The sequence below is a fragment of the Lagopus muta genome, chromosome 9 (genome assembly GCF_023343835.1).
Source record: "Lagopus muta isolate bLagMut1 chromosome 9, bLagMut1 primary, whole genome shotgun sequence".
In the NCBI taxonomy this organism is placed as follows: domain Eukaryota; kingdom Metazoa; phylum Chordata; class Aves; order Galliformes; family Phasianidae; genus Lagopus; species Lagopus muta.
Window position 1 is genome coordinate 14398586 of NC_064441.1, and position 25062 is coordinate 14423647.

General features: G+C 37.4%; 1 protein-coding gene across 2 annotated transcripts; it reads right to left on the reverse strand.

The window, feature by feature from the left end:
• Positions 1 to 2822: 2822 nt before the first annotated feature.
• DAW1 (dynein assembly factor with WD repeats 1) lies at positions 2823 to 20905 on the reverse strand. 2 transcript variants are annotated; one of them, XM_048954801.1, is made up of 13 exons: positions 20831 to 20905; positions 20087 to 20159; positions 17263 to 17407; positions 13904 to 13962; positions 13140 to 13262; positions 11655 to 11754; positions 11259 to 11366; positions 10054 to 10160; positions 7845 to 7947; positions 6331 to 6445; positions 5427 to 5503; positions 4047 to 4209; positions 2823 to 3403 (listed from the first exon to the last, which is right to left on the reverse strand). In XM_048954801.1, exons 1-13 carry the CDS (start codon positions 20868 to 20870, stop codon positions 3369 to 3371), a joined length of 1248 nt encoding a protein of 415 aa, XP_048810758.1. In that variant the 5' UTR covers positions 20871 to 20905; the 3' UTR covers positions 2823 to 3368. The 2 variants fall into 2 exon arrangements, with proteins under 2 accessions (XP_048810758.1, XP_048810757.1); XM_048954800.1 differs by lacking the exon at positions 2823 to 3403 and adding an exon at positions 3429 to 3703.
• Positions 20906 to 25062: the final 4157 nt, after the last annotated feature.

The window sequence follows — 25062 nt, forward strand, 5'->3', positions numbered from 1 at the left end:
TTCTAACATGTGTTGTCTTTACCTTTCTAAAAATATTTTTGACCAATTCAATTATTGTCACGTCATCCCCGTAGCTTGTCACAGCAATGCTTCTGAATGAAAAATCTGATCCCTGGCCATAACTGAGCAAGTCAGAGCTCTGGCTTTCCCCACATTCCACTATTCAGGTGGTACAACATTTATTACTATCACTATTACACATTCAGTGCAGAGAATTAACTCCAGAGTAAGTGATATTCTCAATCCCTATTATTGCTTATCTGGCCTGCTTTCAATAACTGCTAAAGTAGGCAGGGAAATGGGGGAAGCAGACATTAAGGACTTTCTTCTGTTCATTGATTTGCACAAATATTTACACCCCCGATGTCTATTGGGAAGGTATTCCTGATGCTAAACAGAAAAGGAAACCAACAGCTGACTTAGCAGAGTAAATCAGAACCCGAGTTGTTCATGATTAAAAAATGCTGAAACCCTATTATGCTTAGGAGATACCTGACCTCCCACCTATCAGGGAGCAGAATCTGGCCTGTAAATACATGAATTCAAACACAGGAAGATTAACTACTGAAAAAAAAAAACTTTGGGTTTCAGTTTGGTTTTAAGTAGGGTGCTTTTAATGTTGGGATAATTAGAAGCTGAAATTTCCTCCATTTTGTCATAACACTGAAGTTACCTTAAAGTCATCTGTAAATTAATTATTTTATTGTGGTCTGTGATAAAAACTGTCACCTGTTAACATCTGTCCTATTAAATTCAGCAGACCACTATTCTGGAGAGGCTGAATTAACTGCTTTTCTAGTCCAGTTTCACAAAGAGCTGCATAACATGAGAATAAGAATTTCACAATAAATCCTACACTCTGACTTTTAAAATGTCATTATAAAACAACAACAGAACCCCACTCCATTGAAGTCAAGAGCCCACATAAGTTACTTAATAAGTTTGGGGAAAAAAATCCAACTGAGAAGGAAAGCACCCAGACAGTGGCCAAATAAATAATTTTAATTCAAGCCAGTGTTGTTCCTAAGCCTTCAGTACGTGTAAAGAAACTTTAATTTTTCAGTGCTCTGAAGGCACTGCCATCACTAGGAAAGTAGCTTGCAGCCATCAAGCATTTAGCAGGACAGACAATTATATTAGACAGGTGGACTGTCAAACTAATTATATAGCATTTGTGATGAAGACAAGTCTGACAAGTCTGGCTGAGGGGTACTGTGCCCTCCTCCCAGCTTCAGCTGAAAATCAGACAGAACGGTACAACAAACTGGAAAAACGTAACCAGGCAGGATACATTTCATACCCTTTCACTAACCACCCAGGAAATGCAAGCAATCCTACAGGAGGAGCTGAAAAGGAAGTTCTCACAAATTATCACTTCCAAAGCCTGAGTGGGTATGACTGCAATTATTGTCATTTATTCAGAAAAGGCCTTGAATCCCAAGAGATGAAAAAGCATACACCAAGAGCCACTACACCTCATATGCTTACATTGAAAATCCTTGTCCTAGTCTTGCAAAATATATGTTCTGCCCTGGAAAACTATCTGATAAAATAAATTTATATTTCCACAACAGTAACTGCTGGAATGATTCAGAGATTGAAAGGACAGAAACAATAAAGCAAATCTGATTTCTACTGTGACAGCACACCTTGCAAGCTTCCTGCAGTAATGCTGTTCAGTAACATTGCAGGGGGTGAAATTGCTGTGTTACAGGAAAATACAGAAAATTTCACTCTGCTCCAGCAGCCCTGTGGTTACAGTGGTGCCTTGGAAAGCACAACGTATGCAGAAGCGAAATGTTGTGATAAGATTAAAAAGGTATAAAGATAATAAAGTTAAAGGTATGAAGATAATAGTAAAGTAAAGGTATAAAGATAATAAAGTTAGAGCACACACATGAAATTTTGGTTGTGGAAATGGAAGTAAAATTAGGGGAGCAGATCAACCCGATTTCACTGGCAAAGAATGGTTTCAGGATGAGGAATCTATAGAACGCACTGCTAATGTTCATAATTTATTAAATCTACCTTAAGGTGCAGAAACCATTCATATGATGGTATACTGGAAAGTACTGTTTAAGGTTTTATGAGTCAGCACACTTTTCAGCTGTGCTGTGAATAATACGAGATGTGAAAGCATTTCACATTTGAGCAAGAAGCCCAGATAACTTAGCCTGAAAAGCACTCCTATTCATTCAGCAAATCTGGAGAGAAACAGAAATAAAGACCAGGGAGCATCCAAGTTCAATGCTCAGTTTGTAGAACCACAGACCAGTCACAATTTTGTGGTAAAAAAATATGGCAAGACCTGGAAGTCAAACACTACCACAGATGTTTGATTCATTGAGAATCTAGCATAGCATAAGAGAAAAATTAGAATAGAACGCAGAAAAGAACACAAACTTAAAGATTAAGCAAAAATGTACTTCCAAAGAAAGTTTATGCTCAGAATCCACTTCACAGCTCATGTCGTGATCCTTAGCTCCAAATCTTTGATGCGCAGTTTTTCAGAGTCTCCACTTAAACTCTTTTGTTTTACTGCACAGAAGAATGGAAGAGTGGAGGATGAGCAAAGACAAATGAAAAGATGTGGGCAAGCGGTGTAAATAGCAGGCAAGCAGTAGTTTAATAGTAATGCAGCTCACAAATGGTAGCTAATGTTTGTTCCTGGAAATATCAAGCAGGACATTATATTTACAAGTAAAAAAAAAAAAAAAAAAAAAAAAAAAACTAGCATTTTAACTCAATATTTTAATACAATTTTTTTTAAGAAGTACTCAAAACGGGTATCTAACAACACGTCACGAGTGCTGTTTGGTTTTTTGTTTATTTAAAAGGTTACAAGGAAACAATGACACAGAAGAAACAAAGAAACAGGAGCATCCTACTGGATTCATTGATACATTAGCTTCTCTCAGATAACTGACAATGGAGCCAGTGGCATTGTGTGAAAAGGCAACAGGCAGGAAACAGGAACAAAGAAAGCATTCCATTTAAACAGGAATGAAAAAAAGATATTTTTTTTTTACTGTGAGGTTGATAAACAGTAGAGCACGTTGCCCAGATAAATTGTTGAATCTCCATTCTTGGAGATATCCAAAAGTCACTGTTGTGTTCCTGGGCAGCATGCTGGCAGGATTACTGGACTAGCCAATCTCTAGAGGGCTCTTTGAAATTTAACTATTCTGTGAATCTTTAGCTACCAGGAATCAGCAATTCAAACCTACAAAAATTGAAGTAACTTGGCTACTTGAGCAGAGCAGAAACACAACAAATGACTAAAAGTAAAGCATATCTGAAACTGAGTTTATTGACTACGGAACTCAGGATGTAGGCACATACCACACTGCATCTTTCCTTGTCGTCAGTCAGTGCCATACTCTACAGGTGTTATCCTTGCTCCCTAGTAATAAACACATTTTGAGGGAATTATTTAGCTGTATTGCACAACACACTCAACTTTGTTAACAACTCAATTGACCAGCTACCTGGAAAACAGAGAAACCAGAAGGACAATATTTTTCTGTCCATGACTAGCAGAAGACAGCAGGCCCTGCAGCAGTGTTTTTCACTGAGATCATCTTGCACGTGGATATTTAGGGGGTTCAGTGCAAAGGTCCAAGTGGTCACAAAACCTGCTCACATTTTCCCACACAGGGAATTTTTGTCTGAAGTAACTGAAACCTGAACAGGCTGCGTTGTTCTGTAACCAGAAGGTACGCTCTGATTAAAAAAAGCGTTGCATCTTCCTCATCCAGAACTCCCTCATAGTAGCGCAGTACAAGAGCATGACTTAGACACTGCTCTGTGGCTACTACTTGCCAACAGGTGCTTTGGTACAATTTTTTTCACAGCCATATTCATTTAAGCTTCAGTTCCAAAGTAAGTTATAGCTTTTCTTGACTATATTTAAGCAATTGTTGGCAACCTACATTTGGGAGTGGCCCCACAACACTTTGCAGACTCTATTTTTTTAGCACAATAAAATTGAAAACGTGTTTCAAAACAAAGGAAAGAAAAAAGATAATTTGAGATACATTAGTTACCTGTAATGATTGTATTGCCTTTGTAATTGAAAGCACAGGAGAATATCTCATCAGTGTGGCCCTCTAATATCTGAAGGCAGTGTCCAGTAGCAGCATCCCAGAGTCGAGCTGTCTTATCACAGCTGGCTGTTAGAATACGATTGCCCTTAGGGTTGAAACATATCTTTAAAAAAATACAGAAAATAATTATATTACTTACCATGTTAACATGCCTGGAAAAGGAAGTGTATCTAGAGATTAGAAAATGAAAGCAGAAGACAGTAAATAATGTAGTCAGTTTTTCTGCTAAAATTAGCATCGCCACTGGCAGAATTATGTGGCTGGAAATTTTGTACAAAGGTCCATATAGAATGACCACACAAAAGGATCAAGATTTCAGATCATTATCCCCCAAGATCAGAATTGCTGTTGTTGTAACAACTTCATTTAAACATTATCACTATTTCAATGTAAAATATATGCATATTTTGTGGACATCTTTTTTAAACAATATATGTATCTGTAATATCCAAACTCCCACTGAAGGCAACTTATTCTTCAGTATGTCTTCATATTTTGTTAAAGGTTCATTCCCTAAATTGCATGCATTTCCTGATAATCAGATTTATACATATTTTTTTAAGAACTAACCAGACAATATCAGGTTTATTATATAATGCATTATTGCTTAATTATTAAGGGCAAAATGCCTGTTCCCCTGAATAACCATCCCAAGTGATCACAGCTACACAGAACATCTGCACAAACAGATTAACTTTTCAGCATGCTCCCAGATAAGTGGATTCTCACTTGCAGCAAAGAAATCATACCTGCCCTGAGGATCCTGATGGATACCCTCCCTAGCACTCACACTCTCACAGTACATACACAGCATATTTACATGACATTTACATTACATGACAGCTATCCATTTGAAAGAATAGGGAAAACTCACAAGCATTAAATAACATTTTTTAAAATAATATTCAAACTTCTGGAAGCAGCTAAATTCATTTGGAGCTGACCTTCAGCATCTACAGCTGAGATCTAGTCTCACTTCACTGAAGTCTTTCAGTGAAGTTCATGAGTGAACTCAAGACCAAGTGGATCTTGAAATGGGCTCTGAGCTTCCAAGTGTCTTAGGCACCATGTATTATCCCACAGAAATATGCTCTTTTGTTTCCATTCCATAAATCAGGTGTGCAGAGTAAAGAGCAGGAGGTCTGGTGGAAGTGAGCGATAAGGGTGATGCTAAAAATCTCAGAAGGCAGTAGCCTTCTTCACCAAGATACTCAAATGCTTGTGCTCGTTCTTTAACAGTATTTCTGTGTCATGGAATTAGTGGTGGCTTGGATGTTACACATAATTATATTAGAAAAGGTAAGATCACATACAACTTACCTTTGAAATCTCACCTCCATGCCCTTCTAGTGTTGCAATGCACTTTTTTGTTTCTGCATTGTAGACTCTTCCTGATCCTGTTGCAGTAGATTAGGAGCTACTTGTTATTGTTAAGTATGTATTTAAATAAAAACACAGAATCACAGAATCACAGAATCACCCGGGTTGGAAGGGACCTCAAGGATCACGTAGTTCCAACCCCCCTGCCTGGCAGGGCCACCAAACATACACATTCAGATCAGGTTGCCCAGGACCCCGTCCAACCTGGCCTTGAACACGTCCAAGGACGGGGCATCCACAACCTCCCTGGGCAGCCCGTTCCAGGGCCTAACCACTCTCCTAGTAAAGAACTTCCCCCTAACATCCAACCGAAATCTTCCCTCCTTCAACACAGTAGTAAGACCTCTGGTTTGATTTCAAAGGAAATGCATGACAATCTTAACACGCTTTCTTTCAAAGATTATTTCCGATATACATTCTATTTAGTAAGCTATTAATTATATTTAATAAGCTACTGATTGCATTTCAGAAAACTTTTTATATTGTCTTAAGCATTAATTTTGTAACTACAGCAGATGAGATCCTAATAGTGCTCCCCATCATCTGGTAACCTGTTCCTGAAAGTGCAAAATCAAAATAATGTGTGAAGAGAACATGGTATTATCATTATGTGCAGATGAATACAGAAAATTATTTATTGTGATTCCTAAAAAAAAAAAAAAAAGTAGGCGTGCTAAACAGTGAAAATTTTCATTGGGGAGAAATTCCAAAGTTTAAGCAAAACTTTCCATAATGCAACAAACAGAATCTGACCTATAGTCCCAACTCAATACTCTGCTTTGATCAAGCAAAACAAAGGAAAGGACAAAGATATTTTCATAGTAGTTCCAGTCGCTTCACTTACCATCAGCAGAGGCGGTTGCAATACGCTGGCCAGCATAATCAAAGCAGACATCCATTATTTCATCACTGTGACCTGTTAAAGTTGCTATATGTGCACCAGTCATAGCGTTCCACAGCTGCATAGGCAAATAAAGGCTATTTTTTTTTGCTTATTTTGACTAATACTTAATAGATGGTACTTAATAATACTTAATAGATAGCTAGTTGATCAATTAAGTGACATGTATAAGTACTTTCTGAGGCCTGAATGAATGTATTAACATGAAACCTGGATATAAATCAATAAAGAGTCGTGGTTTTATCAGCTTAATGAAGCACTGCATATTTTGTATTTCAGTGTATTGATTTCAATGAACCTTAAAAATACATAATTATTCAATCAGACTTCACTGAAATGAAAAACTCATGAAGAAACTCATAGGTTTTGCATTCAGTTACAAATTCTTTAAGGAATTGTATGTATTAGTTTAAAATAATGTTCTTCCATTTAGAAAATACAGAGTTTTATGTATCAATAAGACAATGAGAAAGCTTCCATAAAAAACTAAACAGAAAAGAATTCAAAAAATACAGCAAAGAGATACAAGAGCCCAAATTGAGGAAAAGAATAATTGTCTGTCTAAAGCACTACAATATGCTTGTGCTACCTAAAGAAAGTGAAGAGCAGGTGGCTTTTGTTTTTTTTTTTTTTATTTTTATTTTCCAAAATATGGGCATTTTGAATTCTTGTGGTTGGGAAGGTGACTGCACCACACTTAAAAACATCTTTTTGTATGATACTCCAATAATTTATCCTGAGGAATGTCTTTCACAGTGTCCAGCTATTACACATGGTATAGTGGGCTCAGAAGAAAGTCAGACATTTGATTCCTACATACTTGGAGTCTCTTCTGATTTTAAAGAGCTAGATTTTGGAAAAGTTACAGCTTTGTCTATTTTACAGCAAGTAAAACAAAGATGCCATAGATTTGGGTGCTCATTTTTAAATGTTGGCACAGTACTTTTGTCAAACTGCTGGGCACCTCCTTGTCAATATTATTTCAATTGTATTCAGATGAGAAATGGACAATCTCTCACCACTGAAACATAATCCTTCTGCAGTTTAACACTAACAATCACAGGCATTCATTAGAAACAATCCAAATGAAGAACTAGCTCCTAGTGACCTGCAAAAAGTCACATGTGTTGTTTGTGACACAAGTATCATGGGAAAAAAAAATAAAAAGAGTAAGACTCAAGGACATGAACTGCAAAATAGTCCTTTTTTGCACTAAAAATATAAATAAGTTGTAATGGCCAAAGATCACCCTTTAGTTTAGCTTCACTGGGTGAAATTATTAACTTCACTGTTATTAACTTACAGTAAAGTGTTTTAAATAGTCTAACGTGGTTTTCTGAACAAAAACAGGGACTCACCAAATTCTATACATAAACAGACAAATTATTCAATGCATTATAATGCATAATAAAAAAGCTTATGTACTCGGGTGTTCAGTGCATCCTCAACTTTCTTACCATGCATGTTTTGTCCATTGATCCAGTGACAATAAGAGAACAGTCCCAGTTGAACTGTGCACTGCTAATTTCTCCTCGATGGCCTATTAAAATATGCAACATCCTGCAAAAAAGAGAATTCATATATTTTGTGTATATTTTGATATATCAATATAAGTTATAACCAAGCTTACAAAATGTCATAGGTAAGGTGTCAAATCTTCCCCATGGTAGCCATTAAAGCAATCAAATGGAGTGGTGCAGCTCATTTAGCACCCCAGTACTGCATTAGTTCCATTTTTTCTCCTTGAGACAAAGAAGCAGTAAATAATCAAATGAAAGAGTCCTCCCTTTCTTCTGTTCCAAAACTACTTTAATGACTGTATTGCCAGTGAAATGACTTTTCAGTGCCAGAGATGGATTTATTCTGTTCATCTAGATACAAAGCACATATACCAAGTTTTTCCACATTACTCTCCCAATATTCTGCTTGAATTAACTATAAACAGTGTCTTTTCAAAACTCCATATCACTAACTACTCAATCTAAATCTTTTATAAAATCCAATGAAGGTCCAATGGAACTTAATCAGGTACTTAACATGAGCTTGTACCCAAGTAACAGGCAAATGACAGCCAAACTGAAATATGATGTCTAATCTTCATTAATCCTAAACTTTTTGCTGCTCAAGGACTGACAATACTAGTTACATGAAATTGTTTAAACAGCTTTAGCTGAATAGAGTGGTATAATTAGCCACTACTGCTTACTATGAATTAATGAACCCTATAAAGCATTGAACAGTGAAAATGATTAATTGGTGTGTATATTAAAAGATTAGATTTTATCATAATGTTAATAATATTGTATCGTTAATAGAAAATAGCTTCAACTAAAGGATAAACTAATGACTAGAAAAACAACCAAATGAGTTTAAGTATCTGAAATCTTCACATGCGATGTGTAAGGGTAACTAAATTAATATATATGCTAAATGAACAGTTCATAAAGCAAATCTCTAGAGCAACTGAATCCTCTTCTTGTTTGACAACAAAAGCTCAATTATATTCATGTTGTTTTATAGACTCTTCTCTTTTTGAAAATGTGAAGCTTGTATTCTACAGATCTTTCTACAGTAATACCAAATAAACAAAAAGAGAGCAGCGAAATTCAGAATTCTGTGAACATATTATTTGGCCAGCAGGATTGCTGTTACTGTAATAGCTAATACCCAAAATATTTAATCTTGAAAAGGTTTGAAAAAACTTTGATTTCCAAATCTTGAAAAGACAATCCACGGCCTAAGTGTAAATCTCCACTGAATAAGCAGAATAAATAGCACAGAACCATTATCTATCGGATTTACAATTAGGAAGAGCCCAGAAAACATACTGGTGAAATGCCATGTAAAACGTTCCATTTAAATGGAAACACATTGGGTTTTTCTCCAAGACATCACTATACACACACTTTTATTTACTAATTTCAGAGATATTTCACTTGTTTTCACGAAGAAAAGAAAAAAACAAAGAAGTTATACCTCTAAAAAAATAATAGAATATTTATCTTCATAAATTACTTTGTCAATAATCAGAACAATTATTTCGTTATTCTGCTTACAATGAGTTTCCAGATGAAAAAACACGAGGATTTATCAGGGTAATACAACAAGCTCATATTTAGTTATTTAATTATTATTTGTTGGCATTATAATCTAGACATTTTGTTCTCTACAGTGAGTGGGATCAAATTTTCTCCTCCTAAATATATACTGAGATACAGGAGTGTGAGGAGGAAAGTGGACCATCTGTTACTTAAAGTCAATGTGACTACACAAATTTTCCATGAAATATGATAGTTTTTTTTTAAATTATTATTATTTTAACTTAAATAGTCAGTTCCATCTAGAAATTCTAGACACCGACAAAACCACAAGTTTCCATGCTGATGAAATATTTTCCTGTTTGGAGCATCCACTGTGGTCTACCCATTGTGTCTGCCTCCCCAGTGCTCACGCATCTAAACCTGTTGCATACAAAAACAGTTGGTGAGAGCACTTCTTTCTAGAAGAACAAAGGGAACTGAATAAAAAAATGAAAAGATGAAGTAATACATACTCTAAAAAAGGCAAAAATACACCGTCTGTAATTTGTTTCATTTGTTCAACATTTTCTCTCTCATTTTTCATTAAATATGCAGTGTAAAATGATATTTATTAGTACTTTAGTACCTGCCAGTGACAACATCCCACACTCCTACTGTGCAGTCAAAGGAGCCGGTGATAATCCTGTCTCCAGTGGTGTTAAAAGACAATGCAACAATTTCTGCTGAGTGACCCTAAGAGAATTTTAAAAAAGGAGTTTGAGAATGCAAATACCACTTTTCTATTAACTTCTTAACTTTTCAGCAGCACAGTTCTTCACCACTTCAGAATATTATTTACTGTCTTGCCCAGTATATCACAATTTTAACAGAAAGCTCTATTGGACAGTGAGTCAATATCCCAACACCTGAAAAAAATCAGGCACACTGCTTAAGCAGTGAGCAATTGCTGGTGATAGGTGAATAACCAGAGAAGTGACTGATATTTTCCATATTTCATTTGAGGAGAATCACATTTGTTCACCAATGCATACTGAAATCAGATGATTCATTTACAGTAAATTACGGTATGGCCTGTCTCTGGTCTCAGTGGAGAGGCTTGGAAAAATGAGCATAAGCATATTTTTGCATTCATGTAAAATGTGTACATACTTGTACATTCACACATTCCACTGCTCTTTTCTCTCCTAAGGGCTCTGAGAGAAAGCCAAAGGGAAGAAAATGCCTTCCCCGCTCTATAGGCCACCTACACCAAGGAAGAAGCTGATACTCTATGTACTACTTAGGACTTAATCAAGAAAAACTGGAAACAATGCCAGCCAATCATAACAAGTAAAATCCTAGCAAATCATGTAGAGCAAAAAGAAATCATAATCTACTGGTAACTGAATAGTATTCTGCTTGTAGAGCAAAGACAAATCACAACCTACGGGTAATTGGATGGCTTTCTCATGCTGATGTTTACAGGAAGATAATCTCTGCAGATGCAACCTCTGACACTGATTTTTCTTAGAGTTATTTTATGTTACTTCAGAGGAGGTGATAAATTGCTGTATAGCAACATTTTAATTAGCAGTGGAAGGCATTCCATCCTATAAAAGTAATGTCACTGAAATGAGAAGACCTGTCTTTTGATAAATAGGACTCCTTAAAAAACACCATGTTCTTATCATTCTCTTCAAGTTTTCCTGATGTTTTCTAACTGTGGTCACTATGGGACTAACTGGTAACAGAAATTCTCAGAACATTTTGAAACAGTAGCAATATTTTGTGAGATAGAAAATTTTCTTAAAAGCAAGAACAACTTTAAAAACATAAAGAATGAAAACATACTCTTAAAGTAAATACTACTTCTCCTTTCTCTATATCCCATAATTTGGCAGTGGTATCCATGCTTCCAGTTGCCACCAACGTGCTTTGAAGATTAAACGATAAACATACCTATAGCAAGAAACATTGAAGAGAAAAAAGTGGGAAAAGGGAAAGCAGATAATTTATATACATTTTCTCAAAAGAAAGTCACAATATTTCTAAACAAGAGAACAGTCTGAACTAATTTAATAGTTCATGACTTACAGAAAAATTACAAGGCTCTTCTGACTGTTCATTTGGAATGCAAAAAGCCCTTACTCCAAAGCTCCTGCTTAAATCCACTGGACTCACAGAGACATGGAACCCAAAGACATGTATGGTGTCATAAAGGAATAAGAAATATCCTTTCACACTCACTATTTCTGCAGTATGTCCTCTGAAAGTATGATAACATTTTCCTGTTTCAGTACTCCACAATTTGCAGGTTTTATCAAAAGATCCAGTGGCAATCTTGTCACTAAATGGAAAAGCACTGTTTTTATTTAGAAGAAAAAAATCTAACTTCAAAGACTCACAGTAGAACTCACAGCAACAATATCTAGTCTTCAAAGCATGAAAGTGTATTTCTTCAAACTGTTGCTTTTAGTTTAGCAATAGTTGATATTCATTAAATAGCAACGGTTCCTGTGTAGATTTGCAAAGCAGAGAATGGCAGCTGGGACCTTCTCTGCCTTTGCTTGTGTGAACATAATGAAGGGCAACCGCCACCTCTCCAGCCAGCAGCCATTCCCTCTGTGCAGCTCAACATGAGACAGAGGTGAATGAATCTGGAGTTCCTTGCAGGAAATTGCATGAAAAGCTTTATGCTCTCACATGCATTCTGCTGTACTACAAGATCCTAGAGCAGGATTTCACAAACAGAAGTTGATTTAAGGAGAAAAAATAACAGATAAACTATGAGTAACATTAGTCATGAAGTTTTCTGCTGTACCTCCAGAAGTATTTAAAAGCTGCCTTATTTCAACTAGTAGGGTTGGTTTGTTTGTACACTGTTAGAATCTGCTTTTTATAAGTAGAAAAGAGGGTGAGCTCTGCTCCCACTTAAGTTAGTGCAAGAGTTGTGAGTAATTGCAGCTAAAACAGAACTGAAGTGAGGTGCCAAAAAAATGTAGCAAAAGAGATGGTATTGGAGCCTAAAGATTAGTAGCAGAAAGTTGTTTTTTAATTTAAATTTTAATTTAAATGTAGCTCAAGGATCCCCCTCAGGATGCATCACTTCTACACTTCTATGTTATAGTCTAGCCACTGATCTTTGCACAGATTTTTGTCATACATCAGTTCATGTGAACTATATAAAACAAACAGGAAATAATTTCTATCTCATTTTGAAAAGAGGCAAAATGATTTACTTATACAAAAGCTCCCTAATGCAGAAAATTACAAGAAAACTTCAGTATGCAAAGAAATTCCCTTCATCTAACAGGTGACAATTTTGACCTAAGGCAAACAGTAACTGCATAAAACAGAAGATGCACATATGCATATTTGATATCCATACAGTGGCACCCTGTGGATCTTATAGAAACTACTCATCTCTGACACATTTGTATTATGTCTTAAATCACAGTGAATGCTTAATATGCATACAATACAAGAAATGGAAAAATCCACTTTTGTTATGATATTATTTTTCCTTAACTGAAGTAACAAAAGCTTTGAATTTCTAAATATACTTGAAGCAGAAAATGTTCCTAAATGTATAAATGTATATACAAATAACATACAGTGTCATCCTATGGTGATCAGCTGCAGTTGAACTTTTCCAACTTAGAATCTGAACTGAGACAGTCCATCTTATTTTAAATTATCGATTATGATTTATCTTAGAGAAAATGTATTTACCCATAGGGATTATTAAAAGCTATTGCATAAACGACGTTTTTGTGTCCCTCTAGTGTATGCAACTCTTCTCCTGATGCAGTATCCCATACTTTGCAGGTTCTGTCATAGCTTCCTGTGATAAAGCTAAAACAAAGAGAAATTTATTTACTGTGAATACCATACTGTTCCTGTACTCAAATAAGTGACTTCCACAGACTTCAGTAATCTTTATCTCAGACTCCGAATCTTTTCATTATTTCTAAAGTACTGACTAATGACCACAGAGGTGGTTCTTCTTTTTCCTTTGTAATATTAGCGATAAAAAAACCCTTGTTTCAAATCTTTAGTATACTTAATTAAAACACAAGCTGCTGTTTTCAGATTTTCAAGACACAAATCAAAAAACAATTAGGCATAGGCTCTTAGTGAAATCAGTCACGACAGAATTCCACAGCAGTGAAAGCCCCAAAGAGTTTATGCCAATGACTTTCTGAGCTTTTGGTGATACTTGCTCTGTTGCCACCAAGGTCCTTTTTTATGAAATATGGTAATCATCGATAACTGTCATCTTGGAAGAAGAAAAAGACATCAGCTGAATCTCACCCACTATATTTTGGCATCTCCCATTGGTTCTTCTATAGAAGATGAAAATCTAATCCCCAATCACACCTGAAGTTGTTCATAAACAGCAAAAAGATGCAAGCACTGAATTTCACTTACAATTTAATTTACAAGTACAAGACTTCAATTAGGTATTACATATCTAAAATTTGAAAAGAACTTACCGGGAACCAGATTTGTTGAATGCTACATTTGTCAGTGGCAATATATGTGCCCTTAGTACCTGAAATAGAAGGGGAAGGGCACAAGAGAGGAAAATATTTATATATATAAGAAAGTATATTTTAAAAACAAGTAAAAAATCAAATTCCTCAAAATATTCAATAGGTCAGTATTTTCTCCTCCTCCTTTCAGATTAGCAGTTATGTCTGTAATATATCAACCCCTCACTGAAACAAAGGCAAAACAAAAACCATCCATGCCTCAGCAGATTATTGCTGCAGATATTACATGGTATTGATTTCAGATTCTTATTTCACCTGAATGAAGTGCCTTTTCCCAATGTTTACTTCTCCTCTGCTCTCTCTGAGACCAGTGAAACAGCCCTAGGCCATGTCTGAAAGGCCAAAAACAAATGCCTGGTGACATCATTGATGAAAAAATATGACAATTAAGCCTTAGATAGTAAAACAACAGATCTGACTGAACTGAGTATTTTGAAATATGTACGTCATACATAGGATGCTTTTGGCTATTATATGATTTTGTTTCCAAAAACAGAAAGAACAAAAACAGATTGTAGCTCTATCTTATGAGATCATGACAGAAAAGCATAGAGAACCATAACAAAGTTACTTATCCAAACAAAATTCAAAGAAGGGACTTAAAATGGATTTCTGCCTTTTTTGTTTAGGTTACAGAGTCTACTGTTTTTCTAACATTGTTTCAAAGACCCTTTAATCAGACAACTATATGTGCTTCAAATACATTACCCTGTACCTACAGTAGCAGACTGAAGTCTACAAGCATATATAAAAATAGTTTCAGCTAAAAGTCAGTGTGTCACAATACTTTGAAAATGACAACGAAGGAATGTTTGACTGACTAACATGTAGCATTTGTTTACATTTGAACAACTTAAGCCTATTACAAGCTTAAGTCTGAAGAGTGATATTATAATAACATGGGAAATCACAGCATCTGCTGACAGTGGAGTGTTAAAAGTACAGCAGTGGTCCACTAGGTCTTCTCTGCAACACCATGAATGAAGAAGACATTTATGAGCAATGCTATTTAATCACTGACACATTACCACAATCTCTAGCTTTCTTAGCTGCCTGTCTCAGAGAGGAAAACAAAGGAAGGTCAGAGATGTTCAAGTCAGAAAAGTAGAAACTGATGGAAGGGAAATGACAATGATCAGGCAAAGGAGAGAGAGAGATACAGAAAAGGTAGGCTAACGTTAAATTTCAGATCACAGAATTAACACTATTCTTTCAGCTTCCAGTGCTGTAGTAGCTTCAGTCACAGAACTCCAAGCCTGCAAGAACAACTTGTGCAAATGATGTAATAATCAAATCCTAGGTTGATATTAAAAACATACCTCAGTTCTGCAAGTTACAGCAGTCCCTAAGATGCATGCCAATCAGTATGGCATGCCATTGCTACCCAGCAGTTTCAAATCTAAGAGCTTGTTACCATGGCTTGCTTCTCTGTGGGGTGCCCAACAAAACACTATTGCCACAATTACTGGAAATAACAAAAGGATGGGTTTACATCAGTGCCTATCTGCCCTCTTAAGATTATGCTCTTGTGCAATGGGAAAAAATATTTATTTCCAAACAGTGCAAACACTGAACAACGTTTTGGGAAAGAAAAAAAAAATCTTGCTCATACTGATCTCCTGTATTAGTATTTCGGAGAAGTCTGAAACTTGTGTTTCATTTACATGCACAGAGAAGTATGTACTTCTAGCTACTTGAGAGAAAGAATTAAGCCAGAACTGATTGGATTTCCCTGCTTGGAGTATTTCTAAATTAATCAAACATAGTTCTACACACAACAAACAACAAGCACATTATTTATTCTGAAATTTGGACGTGCAATTGAGTATTTGTCAGTCTCTGTGATGAGCAAAAAAAAAGGTAAAAGGTTGTGAAAATGAAGTCATTAGCACAGCTGAGGGCATACCTTAAAGCACAAGAAAGACTTAAAATTTAAGAAGCCTTGTTATACACACAATGCTCTGTTTTCAAGGTTGAATGCACAGATCTTTTGTATTATTTACTCAGATGTGCGATTCTGGTCAGAAGAATGGAAATTATAATACTTTATATGTATATGGCAACATTTCAAGCTCTCCCTTCTCCCTCTTATGTTTAGGGTAACAAGCAGTATTGACCAGCAATTTTTAACAGCTAGACATTGCCATCTGCTGACACAATAAAGGCAGAACATTTAATTATTTCTGATTGCAACATGCAATCTCTAGAAGTAATTTTATTTTATTTTGCACAGTTAAATACAGTTAAGTTTACTGTCTTCTGACAGACTAAATCCTGGATTTGGTGACCCAAAAGGTCGCTCTAGTCATTGCTCTTAAAAAGCTTCCCTATTTATAAAATAAACTTACAAACTGCAATTTGTAAGCTGAGATCAAACCATCAGTATTCAAAAATTTACAGCTTAAAAGGAAATCAGTTTAGCACAAAACAGCATGAACACAGTGACTATGATTCCCTTACTCAAAGAAAAGAAATATGAATGAAGAGTAATGTAAAAGACAAAAATTCCTTAAGCAGCGTTATTATGGGCCTTGGGCCCAACACTGAGATGATGTTTGGAAGGCTTGGCATGTAATTCCCTTAAAATTATCTCCTAGTCTGTTCTGCTGAATAAATTATTATTTTTAAGATCAACAATATTGAGTACATGACTAACATCACCTTTTTCATCAGCTTTCCAAGTACAAAAGATCAAATAATTCTTATTATCATTATTTCATGTATTATTCCAGTCCTATGGACAGGATTCACTAAATAAGGCTTTTATGAACCCTAACCTTCTAATCTGCTATTTTAACCAGTTTTTTGGCTCATCTTTTGGCTGGCAGAAAGTAACGACAACTGGTATGATTGTATGTATCTGAATACCTAAAACAAATATAAGTTCCACAGAATGAAGAACAAGAACACAATTCTATAAAACATATTCAGGGCCTTTCCCAGCAGCTAATTATTTGGATTCTACTTGCATTCTTTAAACATAACTATGGGTGTTGCTTGTTCACAGAGTCACTTGTAAAGGAAGGTAATTATTTGTCTCACACCCTCATACATAAGCCTGTGTAAATAGTGAATTGGAACAATTATACCTCTGGCCTTCTGGGGAAATTCCTGACAGGCACAACCAGGCCAGGTTCAGTCTCTCTAAACAGTAGAGAGATGATCAAAAACACCCAAGAAATTAGTCATAAAATCCAAATTTTTGCTGTCAGGTACAACGCCCAGCTGTAAAAACATAATCACAACATTTCAACTGAAACCCTCAAAATCTCCAATGTCATTTTAAAGATGTTTCTGACCTTAAAAAGATAGAATTTGTGGTCCTCTTGTTCCCCTAGTTTCTCTTGCAATCTTTGTACTAAACATATGACATGTTCCTTGCAAGAAGCTGTGATGAGAGGTTCTTCTTTTTGAATTTCTTCTACTAAGGTGATGATATCTGTGCTAGTTAAGAAGAAAAAGAAAAGCCTATTTCATCCTCTGGTAATTATAAATACAAGCATAGTATTTCTTGCAGAGAAACTAAAGCAAGGAATTAAACAATATGCATTTATCTCACGGTGTAATGGCTTACAGAAATATGAATAAATCTTTCCTGGTTTCTTTACCTCTGTCCATCTTTAGTAAAGCATTCCAGTAAGATTTAACTTTTAAAAATTTTAGCTTGGTAAGAACTTTACTTTCTTGAAGGGTTTCCACAGAGGGTCAGACATGGGATCTGTGCATCCAGAACTGACAGTTTGGGAATACATATTTAAAGTAAAGTGGAGCTTCATAAATTCCCAGTGAACTACCCATGAAGTAGCAACAACATAAATAAGATGTGGAGAGTGTTAAAATGATCTCTCTTTGTGGCTTCACAAGTGTATGTCTGTTCCTGTAACTTTTATTTATTATAACAACTTCCAAATCATGGTCCACAGTTCACTAGTGCTCATGGAGCACCCAAGAAGTAGTTCATCTTCTCATATCATCAAACTGCTGACTCCTGACCATCCGTGATTAAACAATTGACAATACCCAGCTGTCAAAACACAAACACACACTTACAACTACTGAGGAAGCCCAGACTTTCTGCCAGCACATAAGTAGAAAATTGACTTCAGATTTCAATGATTTAAGGCCTCTGAACAGGAGACACTAACATCCCCACTAGTCAGTGTCTTATTAGTGTTTATACTCTTGCTAATACATGACACCTTGTCTTTCACAATATGACTCATTTTATCCAGAGTACTGTGCTGAACAGTAGACAAAAGACAAAGTAGACACGCAGACAAAAATACGTAATTTTTAAACATGGATATATAGCTTGCATATGCAAGCTACATTGACTACTAATTTTGCCCTCTTGCAAGAACTCTTTCCTATGAGTGTTTGTACCAAGAAAGACAACTATATAACATCATGTCTTTCTGCCTAACAAACTCAATGGATTTTGCCACCGTTAAATAAAGTTGCCATTTTTTTTTGTTGTTGTTTTGAAATTCTTCCTATGAGAGCTTGCTGAGTAGAGCATAGGTAGACTGTTATGACCAAAACTGTGACTAAGGCTCTTAGCTTTTTTTCTTCTTCATTTTGGTTTCCTAGAGGAAGGACTCACGTGGAAAAAAAAACCAGAAGAAACAGTTTGAAATCTGCATAAAACCTGATAAACTTTCCATGGTGTTGGAAGCCAGCAAAAGAGTTCTATGAAAAACTTCACTAGATATGACATGGAAGTTCATGAGTTGTCCCATAACTTTTAGGTGTACAAATATTTGATGTGAGTGAATGGAAGAGCCAGACTACTTGTAGTAGTGTCAACTGAGAGGACGATGGTCATAAACAAAACAAAAACAACAAAGCAGGAAATACAGTGTCCATTCAACTCCCTCTCCCCCAGAGACAAAGAAAAGACAACAACTTTTTTGGACACGATGGTTGTCAAACAACAGGACAAGTTTCCCAGAGAAGTTGAGGAGTCTCCACCTATCGGGATGTTCAAAATCAAACTGCAGAGTCATGTTCAACCTGCCCGAGTTGCCTGTACTTTTTATGTTCTCAGGAGGTCCTGATCAACCTAAACAATCCTCTGATCCTGTGACATACTACATTCTGTAACTGACTGCACAGCATTGTCAGTAATGCTGGTGCATGAGTTAGATATAGCTGTATTAAAGCAATGTCAGCACAGTAACTTCTTAAGTCGATATTATCAGTGCAACAAACATATTATTCTTCACGGGGAAGACAGAAGAGTTTCCAGTTGGTGCCTTCCAACTGCCCACAAGCCAGAGCTAGAGGTTTTTGAAGACTGCTCCCTGTCTTGTAAACCTCATTTCCTTCCTCATTAAGCTATCTCTGTCTTTTATGTTACTTAAGGATATCCTGTTAAACTTCAATCCATACTTTAACACACTCTGTATTTTTAATTCTTCAGTGTGGCCTATCCTTCACCTTTACATACATCACGATCCTGAAACTTCTTTCAATACGTGCAGATGATTAGATCACTGGATTATGTTCTCTTGTTCTTTCAAAGAACCCAACAGCAATTAGGCTCCTAACAAAAGGAAATTTTCTGTTTCATTTCCACACACGATTCTTACTTTCTCCACACAAACACAAGAGAGGAAATTATCTGTCTTACACTACCTTGCTTGTGGTTGTTATGAGGATTAACGAATCAAGAGGAGAGCTCTGAACTGACATCCAGTTAGTTCCAGTGATTTCAGCAGAGGTCATGTAAAGCAGCGTATGGGGATCTGAGTCAGACCAACTATTTGAAAACACTCTGAAGTAGCATTACAAGACCTAACTGTTGCTCACTGCAGCATTACAAAGTAAGACACGGAAAAAATCACTGTCTCTGATGGCTTAGTATAGGCATCTTGGTAACTAGCATTCTGTGAGAAATACAAGAGGCTCTAACTTTGAACAGTAGCACAAAGCAGGATGGAATACAAAATTTTCTATTTCAAGTGCTAGGAGAATGATTTGACTGTGCATTTTCTTATCTGTGTGTGTGTTTTAGTGAAAAAAGACATCACTGACCTCAATTATGTTTAAAACTGTCAAATACAGTTGTATGTGAATGCTATAAAACAGCAAACAGCTCTGCTTTCTGAAATAAATACTTACTCAGGACTAAGATCAAGCAGATCTATAGATCTGGTCTTCAGCTCACCACCTTCTACATATTCCAGAATAATTCCTTATTGAAAAAAAATTAAGTAAAAAAGTTATAAACATGTCTTAATTAGATGGTGTGGATTCCATAATGCACACAGTTCCCGTGGCTAGCAGGAGGCCGGGCGCTCATGCAGTGCTGAACAATCCTGAAGAGATAACAGATATCAAACATCCCTACTTAAAATATTTACTCTCCATTTTCAATTCTAGAAATTAAGAAGCCTTCCGAGTTTGGTTGGGTATTTTTTGCGTTATTTCACCAGCGCTCTTTTCAAGCAAGCCGTACTGAAGGCACTCGCTGCAGTTCACTCTCCCCGCGCTGTGGGAAAGCAGCTCGCGCTGCTGGCTGCCCGCAGAGCACCGCGGGCGCCCCGAGCTCCAGCGGGAGGCACAACGCGCCACTTCCCGCTGTGAAACAGCCGCTCGCAGAACTCTGCCGCCCCTCCGCTTCCCGGAGAAAGGAATAACTTGGAAGAACTTTCGCACCGTTCTCGTGCGGCCAAGGCTGCGAGGCGCCGGGGCAGCCGCAGCACCCACCCCGCGGTGTCACCGCCGCACGTGCACGACCCGCTCCGGCCCGGCGCTCACAGAGCACTCGGCGGGAAACCGCCGCTCCCCGCGCGCACACCCGCTCCGCGCTCACAGCACCAACCCCCGCCCCGCGGCAGCGCCCCGCGAGCCCCAGCCCCGCACCCGGCGGGAAGTAGCGCAGCAGCAGCCGCTTCAGCCCCATCTCCGCCGCCTAGGGCTCGTTACCACGGCAACGGCCAAACAGAGCCTGCGCGCATGCGCCGCCGGCTGCCGTCACCTGGTCGGTGCCGGTGGTACCGCTGTGTCCTGGCCAGGCACCTCAGAGTCGGTACTGCAGCGTTTTCTGCCGTCTCCACGCTCAACTAGTCCTGATCGCCCTGAACACCCCAACAGAAAGCCTGCGCAGGTCCGGGCAGGTTAACTGCAACAAGTTTAACAGCAAACAAGTTTTCATTTCGTGGGTCTCACAGCACAGCAACGATGGGGCCACCTGGAGGGGGTTCGGATCAGTGTTCAAGCATACGTGACTTCTGCAAAGCAGCTGTGGGGCTCCCTGCAGGTTGACTCTGAAGGCAGCCCTTTGGTCTTCGGAAGCCCGGAAGTTAAACACAATGGCAATTCCAGGTTTACTGTGCGACACGACTGGAGTTTTGGTTTGATCTTTTGTCTTATTTGTACGTGGAAGGTCAGTTATCTCAAGTCAGATGGGAAATATTTTTATTGAAAGCAATTAATCTAAACAACCTTCCAACAGAACTGACATAGAACAGTCCTGTTCAAATATGACTTGGTGGACTCACAGCCTTTTGAATTTGTGTACCACGATACTTATCTGTCCTGATTAAAATTTCTGAATATAAATATTTTTCTTCTAACATAAGTGATGCTAACAATGAACCTGGACATGCTTCCTACATTAACTCCTTCCTCTCCATTCTTTGTAAACACAGTCATGCAGCCCATTTGATACCTTCAGTATTAGTTAACACCAACTAGAATTTAAAATCATAGACTATCACAAGTTACAAGAAACCTGTAATGAACATTGAGTCCAACTCCCGGCTCCACCGGGACTACCCAAAGGACTACCCAAAAAATCAGAGCCATAGGTCTGGGAGCACTGTCCAGAAGCTTCTTGAACTCTGCAGGCTGTGCCCACTTCCCTGGGTGTTCCAGTGCCTGACCACTCTCTCGGTAAAGAACATTTTCCTGGTATTCAACCTGATCCTCTCCTGTCGCAGCTCCACACAATTCCTTCAAGTTCTATTGCTGATCACTAGACAGAGATCAGAGCCTGCCCCTCTGCTTCCCCTCGACTAGAAGCATTACATTTACATTTTTAGTCCAACTATCATACAGCAAAAATGAGGAGTACTTGCTATTTTAATTTATTACTATTATATGCATCTTTTCAGTTCTGTACTTCAGAGTGATATTTACATCAATTACTATGACATTCTCCAGAAATATTTTTTTCAAGATTTTGTTTATCATTTACCATAAGGTTTTCTTTTTTTTTTTCTTTTTCCATTTTTCATAAGACTCAGGAAGGACAAATACAGCCCAGTCTGCACACGGGCGAGGAAAGCGGAACGACCGCAGAGCCCCATGACATCAGCACCTGGTGGCTCAGCACATTCTCACTTTGCCTTCTTCCTGTGAATCTCCATCCAAGCAATGCCTCATAGCTTGTCTTCACCCTGGAGTGACAAGCAGTCATGATGCAATCATGAGCAGTTGTCATCAGGCAAATCAGGCCTTGACACTCATCCCTCTTCCCTGGTGACATAAAGGCACCGACATGATGGCACTGTATACTCTGCTCCAGTAGAATAACTAGAGAATATTGCTGTCCTCCTGAGCACTAAATAGCTATTCTATGCTGAGATGAGGTTTTTCCCAGAGTGCCCTAGGACAGACCTGTGTGCAAAACAGTTGGTAACTAACAGTAAGTTTTTCTGACAAAACAGAACTACAGCTGAGCAGAGGTAGGATTACCCACGGAGACCAGGCAGCATAGATTACAGCTATGGTGAGTAGAAGCACTTCAACACAATTGCCTGAGAGCAAGCAAGAACTCTGATGATGCACCCAGGTAGGCAACCTGATCTGAGTCCAAGTTCTTAGACTACTAAAGTAAAATTATTGCCTGAGATTTTGTAGCGTCCAAAAGGTGCACACGGCCACTAAACCAGGAAAGGTCATCTTCAAAGACCATACACACACCATCTTGGAGATCCTGTACTGATGTTGGAAAGAGCATACATCAGTTGCTCCCATATGCATTTTTGCTTTTGTAAGCAGTTTGCAGGAATGGCAGAAAGCAGCTATGTACTGTAGACCTCACTGAATATCAGACAATATTCAAATGCCTTTGAAAGGCTGCAAAATACACTGATCTGGAGTGCTGCAGGGAGCTGGATAGCATGATGCAAAGTTAATACAATTACAAAGAGTTTCCTGTTGAGAAATCTGGGTTCTTTCTGCCAACACAGATTGGCAGAAACAGATCTCTATTTTCCTGAGCCAAAGTACCATCCTAAGAAGAATAATATGAAGAAAGTGTTTTTTGACTCAAACACATTCTCGCTTGCAGAGAAGAGTGGGTTTTAGGCTTCCTGATTTAAACTTGCATCGTGACCCACTTGTTCTGAAGTAGGTCAGTCTGCGGTATGCTGAACTAAATCAGAAAGGCCAGCACAAGAGTAGTCTGAGTTAAGGGAAAAATGTAGAAAGCCACTTCCTATTTTTGTTATGTCAGTAATAGGCGCAGTGAATTTTTACTAAGGGGAGTTTTGCTTGCTGTCCTTTCTCATAATTGCAAGGTCTGTCAGATGCAGTAAGTCTGTGCTCCGATATTTCCTTGTTTCTGCTTGGTGAATTATATGGGTTTAGGTAATTTTTTTCAAGGTTGTTCTATTCTAGAACGGGGTTCCTGCTTCCTGCTACTCAAACACATATCCCTTTGTGCTTCCCTCTGCATCATTAGTACACCTTCTCACTTCTGCTCTGTTATTTCCAACACCAATTATGGTACCAGAGCCATGAAAATGTCAAAACTCTACGTAGCGTGGAGATGATTTTCTAGTTTTCTGTTTGTGAGTTAAGAGCTACTCTGGGAGAAAGAGCTGGCAGCAAGTTACATGTGTGTAAATAAATACACATGGAGAGAAAGAGTTGCTATTCACCTAAGAAGTACATCACAGGTTTCTATTTGCAGATACACATGTTGTTCATCTATGGTGAGGTAGTACAGGAAAAGAACAGTTGATCTGTTCGTTGCTCTTTACATCCATCTACCAGTTCTTACAGTTTCCCTCAGTTGAACTAATTTTATATATTCTTACTTCTTTTTTGTCAAATTTTCACTTAGCTAAAAAGAAGATTTCCTTTCCACTTTTTAAGAGTGAGCTTTCTTTCTTATCTTCATCTAACCACACTAATGGGTAGACTTGGCACCAGAAAAGCTCAAATTAAAAAACAAACAAATTATTTCCCCTCCCCACCCCCCCCAAAATATATATATATTCATCTTACCCTCTCTGAGAAGAATTCAGAAATGCCTTTCTTCTTTCTTTCTATGATCCAGACTGTGTGGAGGACCCTTCAGTTGAGGATAGTTCTTTATCAGCTCGACAAGATGGCAAAGCTGATGGCATCAGGTAATTATGCAACTATTCTGAGGTCAGACTGAAAACCAGTGAGTTATCCGGGTGCACCTAGAGAGGAAAATGGAGGAACACTTCTCTTGAAGTTACCTAACACACAGTTGAATCAAACCAGTTTGAGTAAGGATGCAAGCAAGAACTCCAGATAAATAACAGTATTTCTACTAAGTCTATAATAAAATTGATGAAGATAAGTAAGAAAAGACCCGTTATGTTAGAATACAGTTTCATAAATGTCAAATGTGTTTCTTTCACCACTACACTTGTAATTAAAAAAAAAAGTCAATATCTCATTTGGTCTTTTATATCTCATTTTTATAATGCCAAAATGAAGAATTTCATAAAAACCATAATGTTTTCCACATTTTTGTATATGTTTCACTAAGTATGAGAGTTTTATTATGTTGTCTCTGTGTATCTTGTATTCTAATTTTTCTAACCATCATTTTTATGTAATTCATATAGTATCATATATGTATATCATACATATATCATTCATTCAATGTAATTAGCATTAGTACAGCACCACTACCCACTTTAAAATTAACACAGTATTTTTGCCTGCACTTGTAGTAATTTGTAGCAATCCTATAGATTGAGCATCTCTGAGATTTGCATGATCTGAAACAGTTTATATATATACACATATAAGCTGTTAATATATATATATTAATACATATATATATTTCCCTCTGAAAGACATTTATTCCTAGTCAAAACAATCTC

Coding starts and splice junctions, on each gene's coding strand:
- DAW1 (XM_048954800.1), bottom strand. CDS start 20,870: ATGGGGCTGAAGCGGCTGCTGCTGCGCTACTTCCCGCCGG. Junction 13,263..13,903: donor TTCAACAAATCTGGTTCCCG/GTAAGTTCTTTT, acceptor TCTTTGTTTTAG/CTTTATCACAGGAAGCTATG. Junction 11,367..11,654: donor GAGGACATACTGCAGAAATA/GTGAGTGTGAAA, acceptor TTCTTGCTATAG/GTATGTTTATCGTTTAATCT.